Genomic DNA, 16,332 nt, shown 5'->3' with positions numbered 1-16,332 from the left:
TATATTTCTTAGTGGACCATATTGAGTCTTAATGGATCACTATGACCAATAGTAGACCATACATGTCTTAATAGGTACCGTATGGGGTCTTAATGGGTCACATGAGCAATAATAGATCATACATGTCTTAATGGATCATGTTGGGCCTTAATGGATCATAATAGACATTAGTATAGCATACATGTCTTAATAGACCATATTGGGCTTTACTAGGTCACGATGGCCAATAGTGGTCATAGATAAGTTAATGAACCATATTGGGCCTTAATGGATCACAATGGACAATAGTAGATCACACATGTCTTAATGGACTATATTGGGCCTAAATGACGGTGGATCATACATGTTTTAATGGATCACAATGCACAATAGTATATCATATATGTATTAAAGGATCATATTGGGCCTTAATGGATCACAATGGCCAATAGTATATCATACAAGTGTTTGTGGACCATATTAGGCCTTAATTGATAACAGTGGCCAATAGTAGATCATACAAGTGTTATTGGACCATATTGGGTATTAATGAATCACAATGGTCAATAGTAGATCATACAAGTGTTAATGGACCATATTAGGGCTTAATGGATCACAATGGTCAATAGTAGATCATATAAGTGTTAATAGACCATATTGGGTCTTAATGGACCACGATGACCAATGGTAGATCATATACTTCTTAATGGATCACAATGGACTATAATAGACCATACATGTTTTAATGGACCATATTGGGCCTTATGGATCACGATGACCAACAATAGATCATATGGTGCCTTAATGGATCACGACAACCAATATTAGGTCATACATGTCTTAATGAACCATATCGTAGAGATGCTCAAAATTATTTTTTTTCCATAAATGGTTTGTTTATCCAAACCGCCAGTTTTTTCTCATTTTTTCTTTAACCGGTTTTTAGTTTAAGCGATGCGGTTAATAACCATTTTCTTCGGTTATTCACTTTAAACGGTTCAATGAATAACCAGGTTTTCTTAGGTAATTAAACGTTTTTTTTTTTTGGTTTTTTAATTTTTTCGGTTTCGGTTAATAAGTTGTTTTCGTTATTCAATGGCTATGAGGTTAAAGATTTGGTTAGGTTTCAAAACATTTAGAGGGTGTTTGGGTTAGCTTATTTTGGAAGAACTTATAACTTATTGATTTATAAAAGTTAATAAGTTATTTTTATAATGTTTGGGTTAGCTTATTTAAATTGTTTTTGTATGTTGAGAAGATAAAAATAATAAATTAATATTTGTAACTTATAATTTATAACTTATATAAGTTAATAAGTTGTTTTTTAGAAGGAATCCGAAACACTTTATTAGTTTTCACATTACCTCCTACCTAAATATTAGATTTTCAAACCCCCACCAAATTCACCCGCCCAATCTTCCCTCTTCCTACAACCCTCAAATTCTCAAATCTTCCATTTTCCTAAGAATTCACAAATTCTGTAACTCACTCCCACCTTCCTTATCGTTCACATTCCACACCCTTTCTTCCCTTCTGACCCAACCAATTTCTAGGGTTTTTATGTTGTTTATGAATTTTTGGGTACCTTGGTCGGCTAATCGGAGACGAATGTACCACCACCGCCGGTGAAGTTGACTGACTCTCTCTTTCACTCTCTCATGTGCAGTTTGGCCATGTCGGATTTGACTCATTTGTGAGATTGGATGGTTACAAGAGGATGATTGGTGGCCATTTTTGCTGTAGAGAGAACAAGGGGGCTAGGGTTTGGGCAAAAGTAATATATCTTAAGCTTCGAAGTCAGCTCTACAGACCTTGTCATAGCGGTAAGCCCTCTGACCCTCTCACAAACACACACATAACCATTTGATTTTGGATCTTTCAGTCTATGTTAATTGACTCGATTGGAGGTGATACATAGTTATAAATTTGGGGATTTTGTGCAGCAATATTAGCGTATAGATGATTATCGGGGTTAAGAAAGAGAAAGAAACGGGTGCTTTTTTTAGGCTGCAAGGGGCTGTGGCTAATTTCTACAGCTTGCACTCAGGTACATTTCAGCATGTTAGGGCACCAATTTTGGTGTTTACATGTTTGTATAGCAGTTCAATCCTCCATTGTTTGTATATTAGTGTTTACATGTTGGTATAGCTGTATTGTTCATATGAGGTATACATATACCATCTTAAAAATGTATACCTTTATAACATCATGTGCATGACAGTAAAAGCATATTTGATGTGTATTCCTCAACCTATTAGAGCTTGAACTGATCTAGGATTTTTTTCATTTATTAGGCAGCTGAAGGTTTTTGTCGTAGAAATTCTGTACCAGTGGACTCATTGTATAGGAGAACAGAAGGTAATACCTTTGTATCTGTGGAACTTTTTTATCATTGAACCAATTTCCGAAGTTAACGAAGTTGTAACTTTTTTCTTATTGTTATAGGTAAGATAGATTATGTCTATGCCCGTGTGATGGAGTCGGCACAGCTTGCTGTGGAGGTACAATGGCTATATATATGCGTGTGTTGCATCTCAACTTTTAAATGAATTACTATACATTTTTACTGGTAAATATGTTTAAGAAAGAATATAGTTAAAATGATGTTTAAGGTTGATTTTAAAAGAAAATCAGTGATAAAATTTTATTGTAGACCCCTTTAATGATTCGATTTATGCTTATTACTAGGTTAGTAACCCGTGTGATACACGGGTTGAACTAATATGTTATGTAAATAGATGTTTTAAAAATATTATTATAGTGGCCAAGAATTATATAGTTAGAGTAGTAATAAAAAAAACTTAAGTAAACAATTTAGGAGGTTGTATGGTTTAAAAATACAACTTGGGAGACTTTTGACAAGGATCAGATCGACCTATTTAACCAGTTTGCCTTTTAATCATGGCCATAGTTGTTAAAAGCCATCGCCTCTTGCGCCTAGGCCCAATTTCCTAGCAAGGCGAGGCAATTGCGCCTTAAGTCGAGGCAATTGCGCTTTAATTCTCCAGGTGATGGTTCAAGCGCATATTCCAGCGAGATTCCTAGATTCAAATGAGTTTCCGGCCAAATTCTTTAAATTATGGCAAGATTCCAACGAGATTTCTACTTTTATCTAACGGGACTATTTTTCTACACTAAAAAACTAGGATTTATAACTTTTGGTACTAAATAGACGATATAAAATGTTATATAATAGCTTTAGTTTTATTTTATTTGAAGAATAGTATTAATTTTCTATTCTATAAAAATATTTTAAGTTTTTTTTTGTTGTGCGCTTTTTTTTTCTCAGGCTCACGCTTTTTTTGCGCCTTGCGCCTAGGCCACAGGCGAGACCTATGCGCTATGAGTGCGCCTAACGCCTTTAATAAGTATGATCATGGCAATCTAATGGTAATCAATTGAGTGGCCACTCACCATAAATTGCTCTGTCCCTCTCTTGTTTTGTTGCCATAAAGCTCAGTCTCAGTCTCATTGATGAAACCATATCATACATACCCTTTGTACAACATGTAGCAAATCTAACACATGAAAGCATACATAGTTGAATCAGTTAATATCATTTACATGTGTACAAAAAGTTAAAATGTAGGCTATCTACACATTTCTTCTATGTGCAAATCTTCATATGAATTAATATTCAAAGCTTCCTTCCATATATTAGACGCATATGCAGGCTTCCTTTTATCTCATATAGTCAAAACCAAAGCAGCCTGCAACATGACTAAATTTCATTAGAACTCTCAAAAGTTGAGAATCGAGTGACATTTTGAAATCAATAGTACAACATATAAGGGAATGCAGTATAGTTTCTATCTAGCAATACAAGATTATTCTACATTTAACACTAATGAAACTGTAAGTGTGGCATGTAGCATTTCGATGGCCAATGATCTAAACTCCTTATTCAATGGTTTACCAAAACATTTTCTTAAGGCTAATGCATAGTTGTCAATAGCGAATAGCGGACGTTAGCGACAAGTTACCTATACGCTACGTAGCGATAGCGATCAAATAGCGGGCGCTATTTCATGTTCAGCGATACACTAGAAGAAATTTTCAGAAAAAATTTGTATGTGTATTTTACCCAAAAAATATAAAAATCTAAAAATTTTACAAAAATCTCGCTATTTACCGCTATTTTTCGCTACGCTATTCGCTATAATGGGCACTATGCTCGCTATTAATAACTATGGGCTAATGTGCTTAGCCCGTTACATTTTAGCTACTTTCGATTTAACTCGTATGCAAAGACACAAATTACTATTCTATTGTTAATTTGGTACATTCACCTACCAGCTATTTTTTTTATTTGACCCATTTAAAATAAAACAACTCAAACGAACAAATTCAAAAAAAAAAAAAAAAAAAAGACAAGCCACTAAAACAAATTATTTAAACTAAACTTTAAAAAACTGATGGATATTTAAACTAAACTTTAAAAAACTGAAGTATTAAACTATCATGTTACTGATCCTCAAGTAATGAAGTTGCAGCCCTTGTTCTAGTTTCACACTTATAATTTAAGATTAAAAGGGTCATTCATTACCAATGCAAATGGATGGGTCAAAAAGAAAAAAGTAATTTGAGTGCGAGAGCAAACCCGAGCAAGTTGTATAAGAGAACTCTTGGGACTTAACTTGATCTTAAGTAAATGGGAGTTTTTTTAATTTAAAAAGATAAAAACTATGACAAAAAAGTCAGACCTTAGCTTCTGATTCATGGTGAAAAGTGTCGATAAGCTACGAGTTATGTGGAAGCCTTCTTTCAAACTTTGCTCAACAGATAATACCTAAGTTGCATGCTCACTTTTAGCAAGATCAACAAAGTTCTGCAGGGTATCAACTCAATTATATATAAAAAAAGTTTAAAAAAACACACTACATGTTTCTTTATGCTTTTTTCATGTCAAATTCCTTAATTAAAAATTATAAAAAGATCCAAACACAAGGGTATACAAACAACACTAAACAATAAAAAAGGCATTTCTCAAATACTTTGCCATACAGAGAGAATATCAACTCAAATTAAGGTCCTAGATTCATCCCATCACTCCCATTAATGGTGTAAGTAATGACCTTTAGGCTAATCATAATATGTGATCTATATTTAACATGAATAGATGTTAAATGAATGTCACTGGTCTATGTTGTCAAATATAATTGCTTGTTAAATAACTACTCACTGATGTTTGTCAAAATGTTAACTGATGAATTTTAAAACAAATCCTAATGGTATGTGATGCTTAATTGACGGAAGAAAAAAGCATCTTTATGCATTTGTAAGAACAACTAAAGAAAAAAGCATCTATTAACGGAAGAAAATAGCATTTTAGGCATTTGTGGGGTGTGCTTAATTGACAATTAACAAATGAAAAAATAATATAAATAATCAAGATTCAAGGTCATTCATGTCTTTGTTAACAGCTCTCTGGGACATTTCTTTATACGATCTACCGATTACTGAATATATACAACACTTAATAAACCTAATTATAACTTTTTTTTCGAATTACAACTTTGTTGATTCAAGTTACAGTTCTTTTAAGTAGTTATCTGCTGTATCGAACTTTACGCCTTTTAACGTGTGAATAATCAGATAATTCTTGTATCATCTAGGTCATCTTTAGCAGACTATTCGTTGGATTTTGGCACTCCATGGGGATGCAGTTGTTCCTTTTGCATTTGCTGGCGTATATTAAGGCAAGCGGTCACTTCATGCATTTCCTTACTTTATATTATTTTATAAAATTCTTCATTAGTCTATTTCAATAAACCTAGTGTATGGTCACATAGCATTATCTTATTTTTTATATCACTCGTCACATCCCTTTTACTGCAGTGGTAACATTTCCCACGGTCTACGGAATACATCATCGGCTACAACCTTGGTATGTGTGATATATTAACTTTAACTAATTCAAAAATAATTGTTTTCATTTCTAATATATGTGGAATTTCATGCAGATCGATAACTCAGAGTCTTACACTAATGTAATGCAACAAGCCGGAATTTCTGTCGACACACTGAGGTGACTTAAGTGCATATCTTTTCTATTATCAATCATGCGTAAAAAGTTGCATGCTAAAATAACTTTCTTATTGCAGCAACGGAAGAAAATAATTGTAGAACGAGCCAATTATTTAGCAAAAGGTGTTGACAGATGTCTTGTGATGCAAAGCAACTTACTTGATGAGGTAACTAGTTATAGTAAGTTAGTATTATCTTCCTCAATTTTCATTTTTTTCAATAATGTAACTGATTGTTTGTGGTAATGCACTTAGGTTGTAAACCTTGTCGAAGCACCTGTTCCCGTGCTCGGAAAATTCTCAGAGTCGTTCCTAGTGCTCCCGAAAGATCTGTTAGTAATGGTAGCGTGTTCTTCTAAACATCTATTAGAAATTTGTTACAATCTACTATAAAGACGATTATTGTATCTATTGTTGAGTTAAGTTTATCCTGCAGGTTATGCAGAAGCATCAGAAGCACTTTGCGTTGACGGACACGAACAGAAGTCTGTTGCCGTATTTCATTGCTGTAAGATATATCATCAGCTCTAAACCGCAATTACTAAATTTGAAGTTATATTTTTTAACACTGTTAATTTCTTCTCAGGTTGCAAATGGAGCGATTATTGAATCAATTGTTAGGAAAGGAAATGAAGCTGTACTAAGGTTTGCATTGTCATTTTTCTTTGTTTCGGTTTCTTATCTTTGTGTAGTATAAATGTATAGTTAACTGAAATAGTCGAGTAATTTTCTTTATCGTAGAGCTCGATATGAAGATGCTAAGTTCTTTTATGAATTGGACACTAGTAAAAGGTTTTCGGAGTTCCGGGGTCAACTGAATGGAATTCTTCTTAATTTTTTCCCTACTCTTCGTATTGACAAAATAACATGTATATGTCTGGTCTCTCTCTAAGAAGATGAAATTTACAGGAGAAACTTGGAACGATGGAGGACAAAATGATACGGGTTGAGAGTACCGTTAGTGAACTTGGGTCGGCCCTAGGGCTAAGTGAAGATAAGCTTCAGATTGTTCGTGAAGCTACATCACTCGCTATGTCTGACCTCTCAGCTGCTGTTGTTACGGGATTTACGTCTTTATCAGGAATAATGGCATGCCACCACTATGCTCTTCGTGAAGGATACTCGCAACAGGTTTCCGATGCATTGTTTGAGATTACAAGCAGCATGGATAAAACACTTGGAGAATCATACAACATTAGAACCGGCCACCGGTTACAAATTTTCTCCCCATCACAACAGCATTAATGTGGCCATGAACCCATGGATGCAAATTTGCAGCACTTTTAAGTCTAAAACAGTGAGTATGTGGACTTGAAGAAAACAATCTTGAAATAGTTATTAGTTTATATGTAAAGTCGTTTTCCTTTGTAACTTTTGTAGATAGGTTTTGATTAGAAGTTAATGTTTATAATTAGTATTACTATTTAAATTAAAAACTTATGTATGGATTTTGGGTTATTATTGTTAATAGCATTTGGTTTTGGTTTTCTCATTTTACATGAAAATAGTCACATAAAACCACATAAAAAGAGTGTGACCAAAGTTTAGACAACAACCACACATAGAATTACAAAATTTCATGTGACTATAAATAAACATTAGCCACACCATAGTCACTTTGTTTCTTGTTTGTGTGACGGAATGATACCAAATGTCATGGAAAAAAGTTATGTGTGATCAAAGATTAGACAATAGTCACACTTAAAATTATAATATTTTGTGTGACTATAAATAACCATTACCCACACCATAATTACTTTGCTTTTTATTGTGTGACGGAATGATACCAAACGTCACGAGAAAAGAAAATTATGTGTGACAAAAGGTTAGACAATAGCCACACTTAAAATTAAAAAATGTCATCGCTATAAATAACCACTAGCCACACCTTAGTCACTTTGTTTCTTGTTTGTGTGACGGAATGATACCAAACGTGATGGGAAAAGAAGATTATGTGTGACCAAATGTTAGACAATAGCCACACTTAAAATTACAACATTTGGTGTGGCTATAAATAACAACTAGTCATGCCATAGTTACTTTGTTTTTTGTTGTGTGACAGAATGATACCAAACATCATGGGAAAGAAAGTTATATGTGACCAAAGGTTAGACAATAGCCATGGTTATAATTACAAAATTTAATGTGGCTATACATAACCATTAGCCACACTTTCATCACTTTGTTTATTGTTTGTGTGACGGAATGATATCAAGTGTCATGGGAAAAACATATACGTGTGACAAAATGTTAGATAATAGCCACACCATCGTTACTTTGTTTTTATTGTGTGACGAACTGATAACAAATGTCATAGGAAAAACATATATATGTGACCAAAGTTAGACAATAGCCACACATACAATAAATTAATGTGACAATGTAATAGAACCGGCCACACTTACAATAAATTCATGTGGCCGTTGCTACCTTTTAGCCATACTTAATAGACAAAATGTTTAATTACGACTCTTTTTGTCACACTTTTACTCAATTGATGTGGCTAAATCATACTTTTTAGTAAATATATGTGACTCTATAATACAAAGAGACACACTTTAATTAAACTTATGTTACTATTGCAACCCTTTAGCCACACTTAATTAAGGAAATGCAAGATTTTAACCAAAAATGTTGTTACCCTTTAGCCACACTTTTAAGTTCTAAGGCCACTGAAAAGTGTGTGTGGCTGTATCATACCTACGATGACTCGAGCTTTGGTCACACTTGATATGAAAAAAATATGTGTGGCGAAACACATATAGTCACACTTTTTTGGTGTGGCTATATCCCTATTTTGGCGTAGTGACTGTCATTGGAGGTTCAGAAGAGGTGGCTAGAGTGTTGGACATCAATAAGGTGACGGGTCCAACATTGGGTCTTGAACTCAATATTAAGAAAACTGAGCTATTTTGGCCTTCTTGTGATGGTAGCAAGTTTCGTGAAGGGTTATTTCCTAAGGACATCGGGAGGCCATTAGTCGGGGTGAAGCTTCTTGGGGGGTGATATGCACAAAATGCAACATATAAATTATATCAATTGTGGCATAAAACTAACCCTTTTTTAGTACTAATGCTGGAAAAAGTGTGCTTTTGTCTTCATTTTGTATTTTCAGGATTAAATGAGCTCAAATTAACAAAAGAATCAAAAAGACAGCAAAATATAACATAAGTACAAGAAAAGGAACAAAAGTGGAATGCGCGACCCCTCGACAGCATCTTCCCAAGCAAAACTGAGAAAACAGAAGACTGAACACGCCCCGTGCTCAGCGAGCACGGGGCTGTGCCCAAGTAGCAGCAGAAAAGACAAACCCATAGAAGCTTCTACTGCCCACCACGGGGCCGTGCCCAGCGGACACGGGGGCGTGGTCAACTTCCTGCAGGCGCATTTATTGTAATTGCGAATTACAATTAATGAAGAGAGAGACGCGGATGGACACGGGGCCGTGCCCAGTGGGCACGGGGCCGTGCCCGTGCTTCTGTTCAGCCTATAAATAGGAGTGTTTGGAGCCATTGCAACTCATCCCTTGGCACACCACCTCTCTCACACTTCACCCACCACCCACCACCACCATAACACCATCATCCACCACCATCATCCATTGTCCATCATAAAGTGTGTGAGTCGTCTCGGGATCCAAGATTGATCGTAAGAGTTCTTGACAATCAAAGGCCATGTTTGCCTAAGTCTCTTACATCACTTGGTGAAGACAAGTGTTTAGTGTAATTCTTTTTATTTTTAATCTTTTGCACTTTTTAATTGGTTTTGTATTAATGACTTTAATTACCAGTTTCTTATGTTGAAGGTGATTTTTCCTTATCGTTTGTCCGTGGTGTCTTGGCATTATTTTACTGTCTATATAAAATAAAAGATTTTCACCATTCATATCTCCACGGTCTATATGGAGGTATGTTGGCTACCTGGTCGGTGGTTAAGGGAACGGTTTGGTAAGAGTCTTGCCATTGTTCAGTGTATAGATCCTGCAAAGGACCTGGGTCAAATTTAGTAGGACCTCCTTCAATACCCAAAGGTATTGGATGGCGGGGGTCCAAACTCTTTGATCCCCTCATAAGTTAAACTACTATTAAAACTTTAACCCAGCTACTTAGGACTGTATCCTTGCTGACTCAGACTACTTAGCTGAGGGTAATGTCGCCTTCAAAAGAGAGGCCTACAACATTATGCATTAATAACTTAATTAATTATCTTTCAATAATCCGACTCTTTAGGATTGTATCTTTGCTGACTCAAACTACTGGGTTGAGGGTAGCGTTGCCTTCAAAAGAGGGGCCTACTACAATAACTAAGATAATCTCTTAAACAAGTGCAAAAGTGCAAAAATAATCAAAGGTTACACTAACACACGAGCCGGACCCAAGAGATTCATCTTGTCTATCTGTTTTTATTTTTATTTTATTTTTCAGCATTTTTATTTTCTTAGTTTAAAAATCTTTTTTTATTCTAACATTTTGATTTGATTAGACGTTGAGGATAAACCGGTACTAAAAGCTCTTGTGTCCTTGAACGACCTCGGTATCTTACCAACACTATACCACGTCCACGATGGGTGCACTTGCCCATATGTGTGTTTAGTGTTAGTAAATATCGTGTTTTATAAATTTAAAACTTGGCTAAAAAGTGTAAAAATACATACCAAAAATATATTACACCTAACGCACATCAAGTTTTTGGCGCGTTGCCGGGGACACAAGGATTTTAAGAAAGTTTGGAATCAACGGCCTAATCATTTTTTCTATTTTCTTTTTATTTATTTATTTATTTTTTTTAGATTTTCTTAATTTTTCAGCTTCTGCAGAGCTCAGCACGTGTTGTGCCTGGTCGGACACGGGTCGTGCCCAGTAGTGTTACTGGCAGTTTTTTATTTTTCGGGTTACAGAAGGCTGACCACGGGGCCGTGTCGGTGCAACACGGGGCCGTGTCCAACTTTCCAGTAACAGGGATCCGGAAAACAATTACTGTAACTCCGACCACGGGCCGTGTTCACTGAGCACGGGGCCGTGGTGAACTTTCTGACCAACATTCTTTTTTGTTTTTGTTACAGGACTTGGAACCAGACGCCACCTCTGAACCTTCTACGTAGTGTATGAGCTACAGTTCTAATAAAGACATAAAAGAACCTCTAGAAGAACCCGGCCGCTTTCTCAGAAAAAGATTAAAAGCTAAAAACCAAGAGAAGGTTTCGGGGGACCCACTTCCTATGGCGGACCAACGTACCCTCATGGATTACCAACGACCCACCGTAGGTAATCTCAGCGCCGCTATCAATGCACCGAATGTCGAAGCCAACAACTTCGAACTTCGGCCACATTTGATACAAATGCTTCAAAACTCCGCAACCTTTCATGGGCTTGCGAACGAGGATCCCCATCTACATATTACTAATTTCTTAGAAATATGTGATACCTTTCGGATCAATGGAGCATCAATTGACGCCATCCGCCTTCGAATGTTTCCATTTTCACTAAGAGACCGAGCAAAAGCTTGGCTCAACGCCCTCCTAGTTGGATCGGTAAACACCTGGGATGAACTAGCCCAAAAATTTCTATATAAGTATTTCCCTCCCGCTAAAACGGCTAAATTAATGACTGAAATTAATACATACTCATAAGAGGAGGGGAATCCTTATATGAAACTTGGGAAAGGTTCAAGGAGCTATTGCGAAAGTGTCCCCATCACGGTCTTGCGGTGTGGCAACAAGTATCCACTTTCTATAATGGGTTGTTGCCACACACTAGACAAACACTTAACTCTAGCTCCGGGGGACTTTTAGGTAATCGCCGCCTGCATAAAATATACAATCAAATTGTGGAAATTGCTCAAACCAATTTTCAATGGCACACTCCCCGAGGCAATAAATCTATTGCCCCGGGCGCCCATAAGGTTGATGAAAGCACTTCTTTACAAGCCCAAATCGAGGCCCTTTCTTCTAAAATTAAAAAGTTAGAGATGACAAAAACAGTCTCGGTTATGGCTTGTGAAGGGTGTGGTGGGCCACATGAAAATTTGAGTTGTATGAAAGAAACAGATGATCAACCAGAATCGGTAAACTACATTGATAATAGGCCTAGGCCGTCGGGTCCTCCAACGGGCACCTACAACCAAGGATGGCGTAATCACCCTAACCTTGGTTGGAGAGAACCCGGCAATAGTAGTAACCAACAAAGCCTAAATCAACGAACAAACTTTCAACAACCAAGAAATGAGTCACAAAATTTCCCTCAACAACAAGGTGGACGAGAAAGGCTTGAAGATACTATATCTCGCCTCATCTCCGACTCTAAAAAAAAACTCAGATCGGTTTCTACAGTTAGAATCGAATTTCAGAAATCAACAAGCTAGTATACAAAACATCGAAAAACAAATAAGTCAACTAGCCCAAAATTTCTCCGAGAGACCACAAGGCGCGTTACCAAGTAATACCGAAACAAACCCAAAAGCATAAGTTCATCTCATCACATTACGAAACCGTACCGTGGGACCCGCGGAAAGTCCATCACCAACTGAGGAGATCGCAACACCGCCCCAACAAGAGAAGGTTTCTCCTCTATTACAAGAGCCTACCAAGGCTCCTCCGGTTCCGTACCCCGGTAGGTTAATCCGTCAAAAGACTAATGAGCAATTCGCCAAGTTCGAAAGTCTACTAAAACAATTGCATGTCAATATTACTTTCATCGACGTCCTAACCCAAATGCCTAAATATTCAAAATTTATGAGGGACTTCCTCACTCATAAAAGGAAAATTGAATCATTGCAATTAGTTAACCAAGGCGAAGAATGCTCCGCCCTCGTACTCAATAAACTCCCCCAAAAGAAGATTGATCCCGGAAGCTTCACAATTCCTTGCTCGATTGGGGACTCCCCCATTCGTAATGCACTAGCCAACATTGGGGCTAGCATTAACCTCATGCCCGCATCAATGTTCAAACGACTCGGCTTAGGAAAGACAAGCCCTACCAAGATGAGTATACAGCTTGCCGATAGATCCGTCAAATACCCAAAGGTGTCGCTGAAAATCTATTAGTCAAAGTCGACAATTTCGTCTACCCGGCCGACTTTGTCATACTAGATATGGAAGAAGACACCAAAGTCCCCCTCATACTAGGAAGGCCATTTCTAGCTACCGCACAAGCAGTGGTAGATATGAATGACGGAACACTCACCTTGAAGTATGGGGATCAGGTAGTGAAGTTTGGAGTTGGGAAGAGAGTAGAGGACGATGATCCGGTCAATTACATGAAGGTTATTGATTCGAGTTTGGATGATGCTCTCCGGCGGTGCAACATGGGATGCAAAGCATCCGGCTCGGAAAACATATAACCTCACTTTGGGTCTAGCCAAGGACCCTTATAAACGTGGTGCACCACGGAGGCATTCCGCGGAACTATCCTTAGTTTAGTTTAATCTTTTAGTTTAATTTTAATTTGCGGAAATAAAACACACTCGGGATGGTGAAGGATAACAAGGGAAACGAGAAACATCGCCCCATGCACTAAAACAGGATAACCCGACAACAATTTCTTCATTACAGTAGGCTCAGCACGGGCCGTGTTCACCCAACACGGCCCCGTGCTGCACATTCTGCAGAAAATCGCCCAGTTCAGGTAACTGGACACGGGCCGTGTTCACTGAACACGCCCCCGTGCCCAGGCTTCTGTTCCTTTTCTTAAATGTTTGTCACTAGCACCTGAACACGGGGCCGTGCCCGGTCCCCACGGGGCCGTGTCCAGACTGCCAGTAACATAAAATTTTGCTTTTAACACCATTTTACACATTCAATCAACCTAAAAAATTATTTTTGAGACACATTGAGGACAATGTGTAATTTAAGTGGGGGGGGGGGATGCTAAAACCTTGAATTTTGCAAGTCCTAATAACAAGCCTTACATAAAACTCTATTGGAACCGCTAATCACCCCAATTTTTTTCCAAAAAAAAAAATTTTTCTTACTTGTCTAAGTTTAAGTTGGGAATTAAAGTCTTAACAAGGTTATATTTTTACAAGTTTACAACCGATAGCGTTGTGATAAAAAGAACCAACATAAGAAAATTATGAAAATGCATGACAAACTTAGTTAAAATTTAATTATATATACTTGATCACATAAAAACCCTTTTCCCACAAAAGTGAGTTTTGAGCCTTTAACGAGCATACAAATATATATCTTTACACTAAATGCTCATTTTTCGTTTCTTGTGTGAATAGCCGCTTGGTTCGTACGACTCTAGAACTTGCCACAACAATACATTCCCGGTCCTTACCAACTTAAACCCGAGTAAGTAAATGATGGAGGCATTAGGACTAACCCTTTTTCATTCTACACCATTATTTTTCATATTTTTTACCACCTACCCAAAATCCCCCTAGTTAACCCCTTTGAGCCTAAACCTTTTCATTTCTTAACCCAAAACAATCACCCTTTTTACCCACCTAAACCTTTTTATTTTTAACCCTTTTTTTAGTAACAACGTTCGGTTCTCTTATGACTTCTTCCGAAAAAAAAATAAAAATAAATAAAAATAAAAATAATAAAAAATAATAAAAAAAGAAAAAAAATTTATATTTTGATGAAACCAAACAAACAAACAAAGTTTATCAAAAATAACTTTGTATGAACAATTCATCAAAAATAACTTTGTTTGAACAATTCATCAAAATAAAATAAAAATATGAAAAATAAAAGTCTTTCAAACCGAAGTTTGTTACGATTTTCGCCCTATTTACTAACCACTAACCCAACCACCTACCTTTAACCCAAGCCTAACCCTTCCCCCCAAAAGTCCTCTTGATATTTACAAAGGTGTATAGTTAAAAAAGAGGAGGATTGATTGCTTGGCAAGCTTATGGTAGGAGTAAGTTCCATGCCGCTCTCGAGTGATTCACTAAAAATACACCTTCGGCTGAGTGTTGAGTGATCCCCCGTGAGGTATGTGAACTTGTATATAAATGAGATTTTAAAAAGGTATGTTATGCCCTAATAAGTAATTTATCTTAAGAAACGTTCTTAATAAATCACGACGAATAGGATTGTAAATAAATAAAAATAAAACCTCAATAAAGAATCTTGGAAATCCCGACACTCTATGACAAGCTCAAAAACCTTCTCTTCTACCCATTCCATTTGAGAGTGAGTAAAGCCACATTATAAAGAGTTTTGCTTGAGGACAAGCAAAGATTCAAGTGTGGGGGTATTTGATATGCACAAAATGCAACATATAAATTATATCAATTGTGGCATAAAACTAACCCTTTTTTAGTACTAATGTTGGAAAAAGTGTGCTTTTGTCTTCCTTTTGTATTTTCAGGATTAAATGAGCTCAAATTAACAAAAGAAGCAAAAAGATATCAAAATCTAACATAAATACAAGAAAAGGAACAAAAGTGTAATGCCCGACCCCTCGACAGCATCTTCCCAAGCAAAACTGAGAAAACAGAAGACTGAACACGCCACGTGCTCAGCGAGCACGGGGCCGTGCCCAAGTAGCAGCAGAAAACACAAACCCATAGCGTTGTGATAAAAAGAACCAACATAAGAAAATTATGAAAATGCATGACAAACTTAGTTAAAATTTAATTATATATACTTGATCACATAAAAACCCTTTTCCCACAAAAGTGAGTTTTGAGCCTTTAACGAGCATACAAATATATATCTTTACACTAAATGCTCATTTTTCGTTTCTTGCGTGAATAGCCGCTTGGTTCGTACGACTCTAGAACTTGCCACAACAATACATTCCCGGTCCTTACCAAATTAAACCCGAGTAAGTAAATGATGGAGGCATTAGGACTAACCCTTTTTCATTCTACACCATTATTTTTCATATTTTTTACCACCTACCTAAAATCCCCCTAGTTAACCCCTTTGAGCCTAAACCTTTTCATTTCTTAACCCAAAACAATCACCCTTTTACCCACCTAAACCTTTTTATTTTTAACCCTTTTTTTAGTAACAACGTTCGGTTCTCTTATGACTTCTTCCGAAAAAAAAAAATAAATAAAAATAAAAATAATAAAAAATAATAAAAAAAGAAAAAAAAGAAAAAAAATTTATATTTTGATGAAACTAAACAAACAAACAAAGTTTATCAAAAATAACTTTGTATGAACAATTCATCAAAAATAACTTTGTTTGAACAATTCATCAAAATAAAATAAAAATATGAAAAATAAAAGTCTTTCAAACCGAAGTTTGTTACGATTTTCGCCCTTTTTACTAACCACTAACCCAACCACCTACCTTTAACCCAAGCCTAACCCTTCCCCCCAAAAGTCCTCTTGATATTTACAAAGGTGTATAGTTAAAAAA

The 16,332-nt window shown here is 36.4% G+C and overlaps 1 protein-coding gene and 1 long non-coding RNA gene across 4 annotated transcripts; both read left to right on the top strand.

Annotated features, from left to right (window-relative positions):
• The first annotated feature begins 1,353 nt into the window (after positions 1–1,353).
• On the top strand, positions 1,354–5,682 carry LOC110867860. Its single transcript, XR_002551966.2, has 5 exons — positions 1,354–1,802; positions 1,923–2,026; positions 2,274–2,337; positions 2,425–2,480; positions 5,595–5,682. It is a non-coding gene; the product is annotated as an uncharacterized LOC110867860 (long non-coding RNA).
• Positions 5,683–5,813: 131 nt separating this feature from the next.
• LOC110867859 (glycine--tRNA ligase, chloroplastic/mitochondrial 2) lies at positions 5,814–7,487 on the top strand. Of its 3 annotated transcripts, XM_022116917.2 has the most exons (8): positions 5,814–5,866; positions 5,943–6,007; positions 6,084–6,173; positions 6,261–6,347; positions 6,442–6,513; positions 6,592–6,650; positions 6,747–6,797; positions 6,915–7,487. In XM_022116917.2, the coding sequence occupies exons 3-8, from the start codon at positions 6,150–6,152 to the stop codon at positions 6,943–6,945; spliced, it is 324 nt and encodes a 107-aa protein (XP_021972609.1). In that variant the 5' UTR covers positions 5,814–5,866; positions 5,943–6,007; positions 6,084–6,149; the 3' UTR covers positions 6,946–7,487. The 3 variants fall into 3 exon arrangements, with proteins under 3 accessions (XP_021972609.1, XP_021972610.1, XP_021972608.1); XM_022116918.2 differs by lacking the exon at positions 6,747–6,797; XM_022116916.2 differs by having other exon boundaries at positions 6,747–7,487.
• The last annotated feature ends 8,845 nt before the right edge of the window (positions 7,488–16,332 follow it).

This window comes from Helianthus annuus, chromosome 7 (genome assembly GCF_002127325.2).
Source record: "Helianthus annuus cultivar XRQ/B chromosome 7, HanXRQr2.0-SUNRISE, whole genome shotgun sequence".
In the NCBI taxonomy this organism is placed as follows: domain Eukaryota; kingdom Viridiplantae; phylum Streptophyta; class Magnoliopsida; order Asterales; family Asteraceae; genus Helianthus; species Helianthus annuus.
The sequence above is the reverse complement of the archived record's forward strand: the minus strand, read 5'-3'. Positions and strand labels throughout refer to the sequence as shown.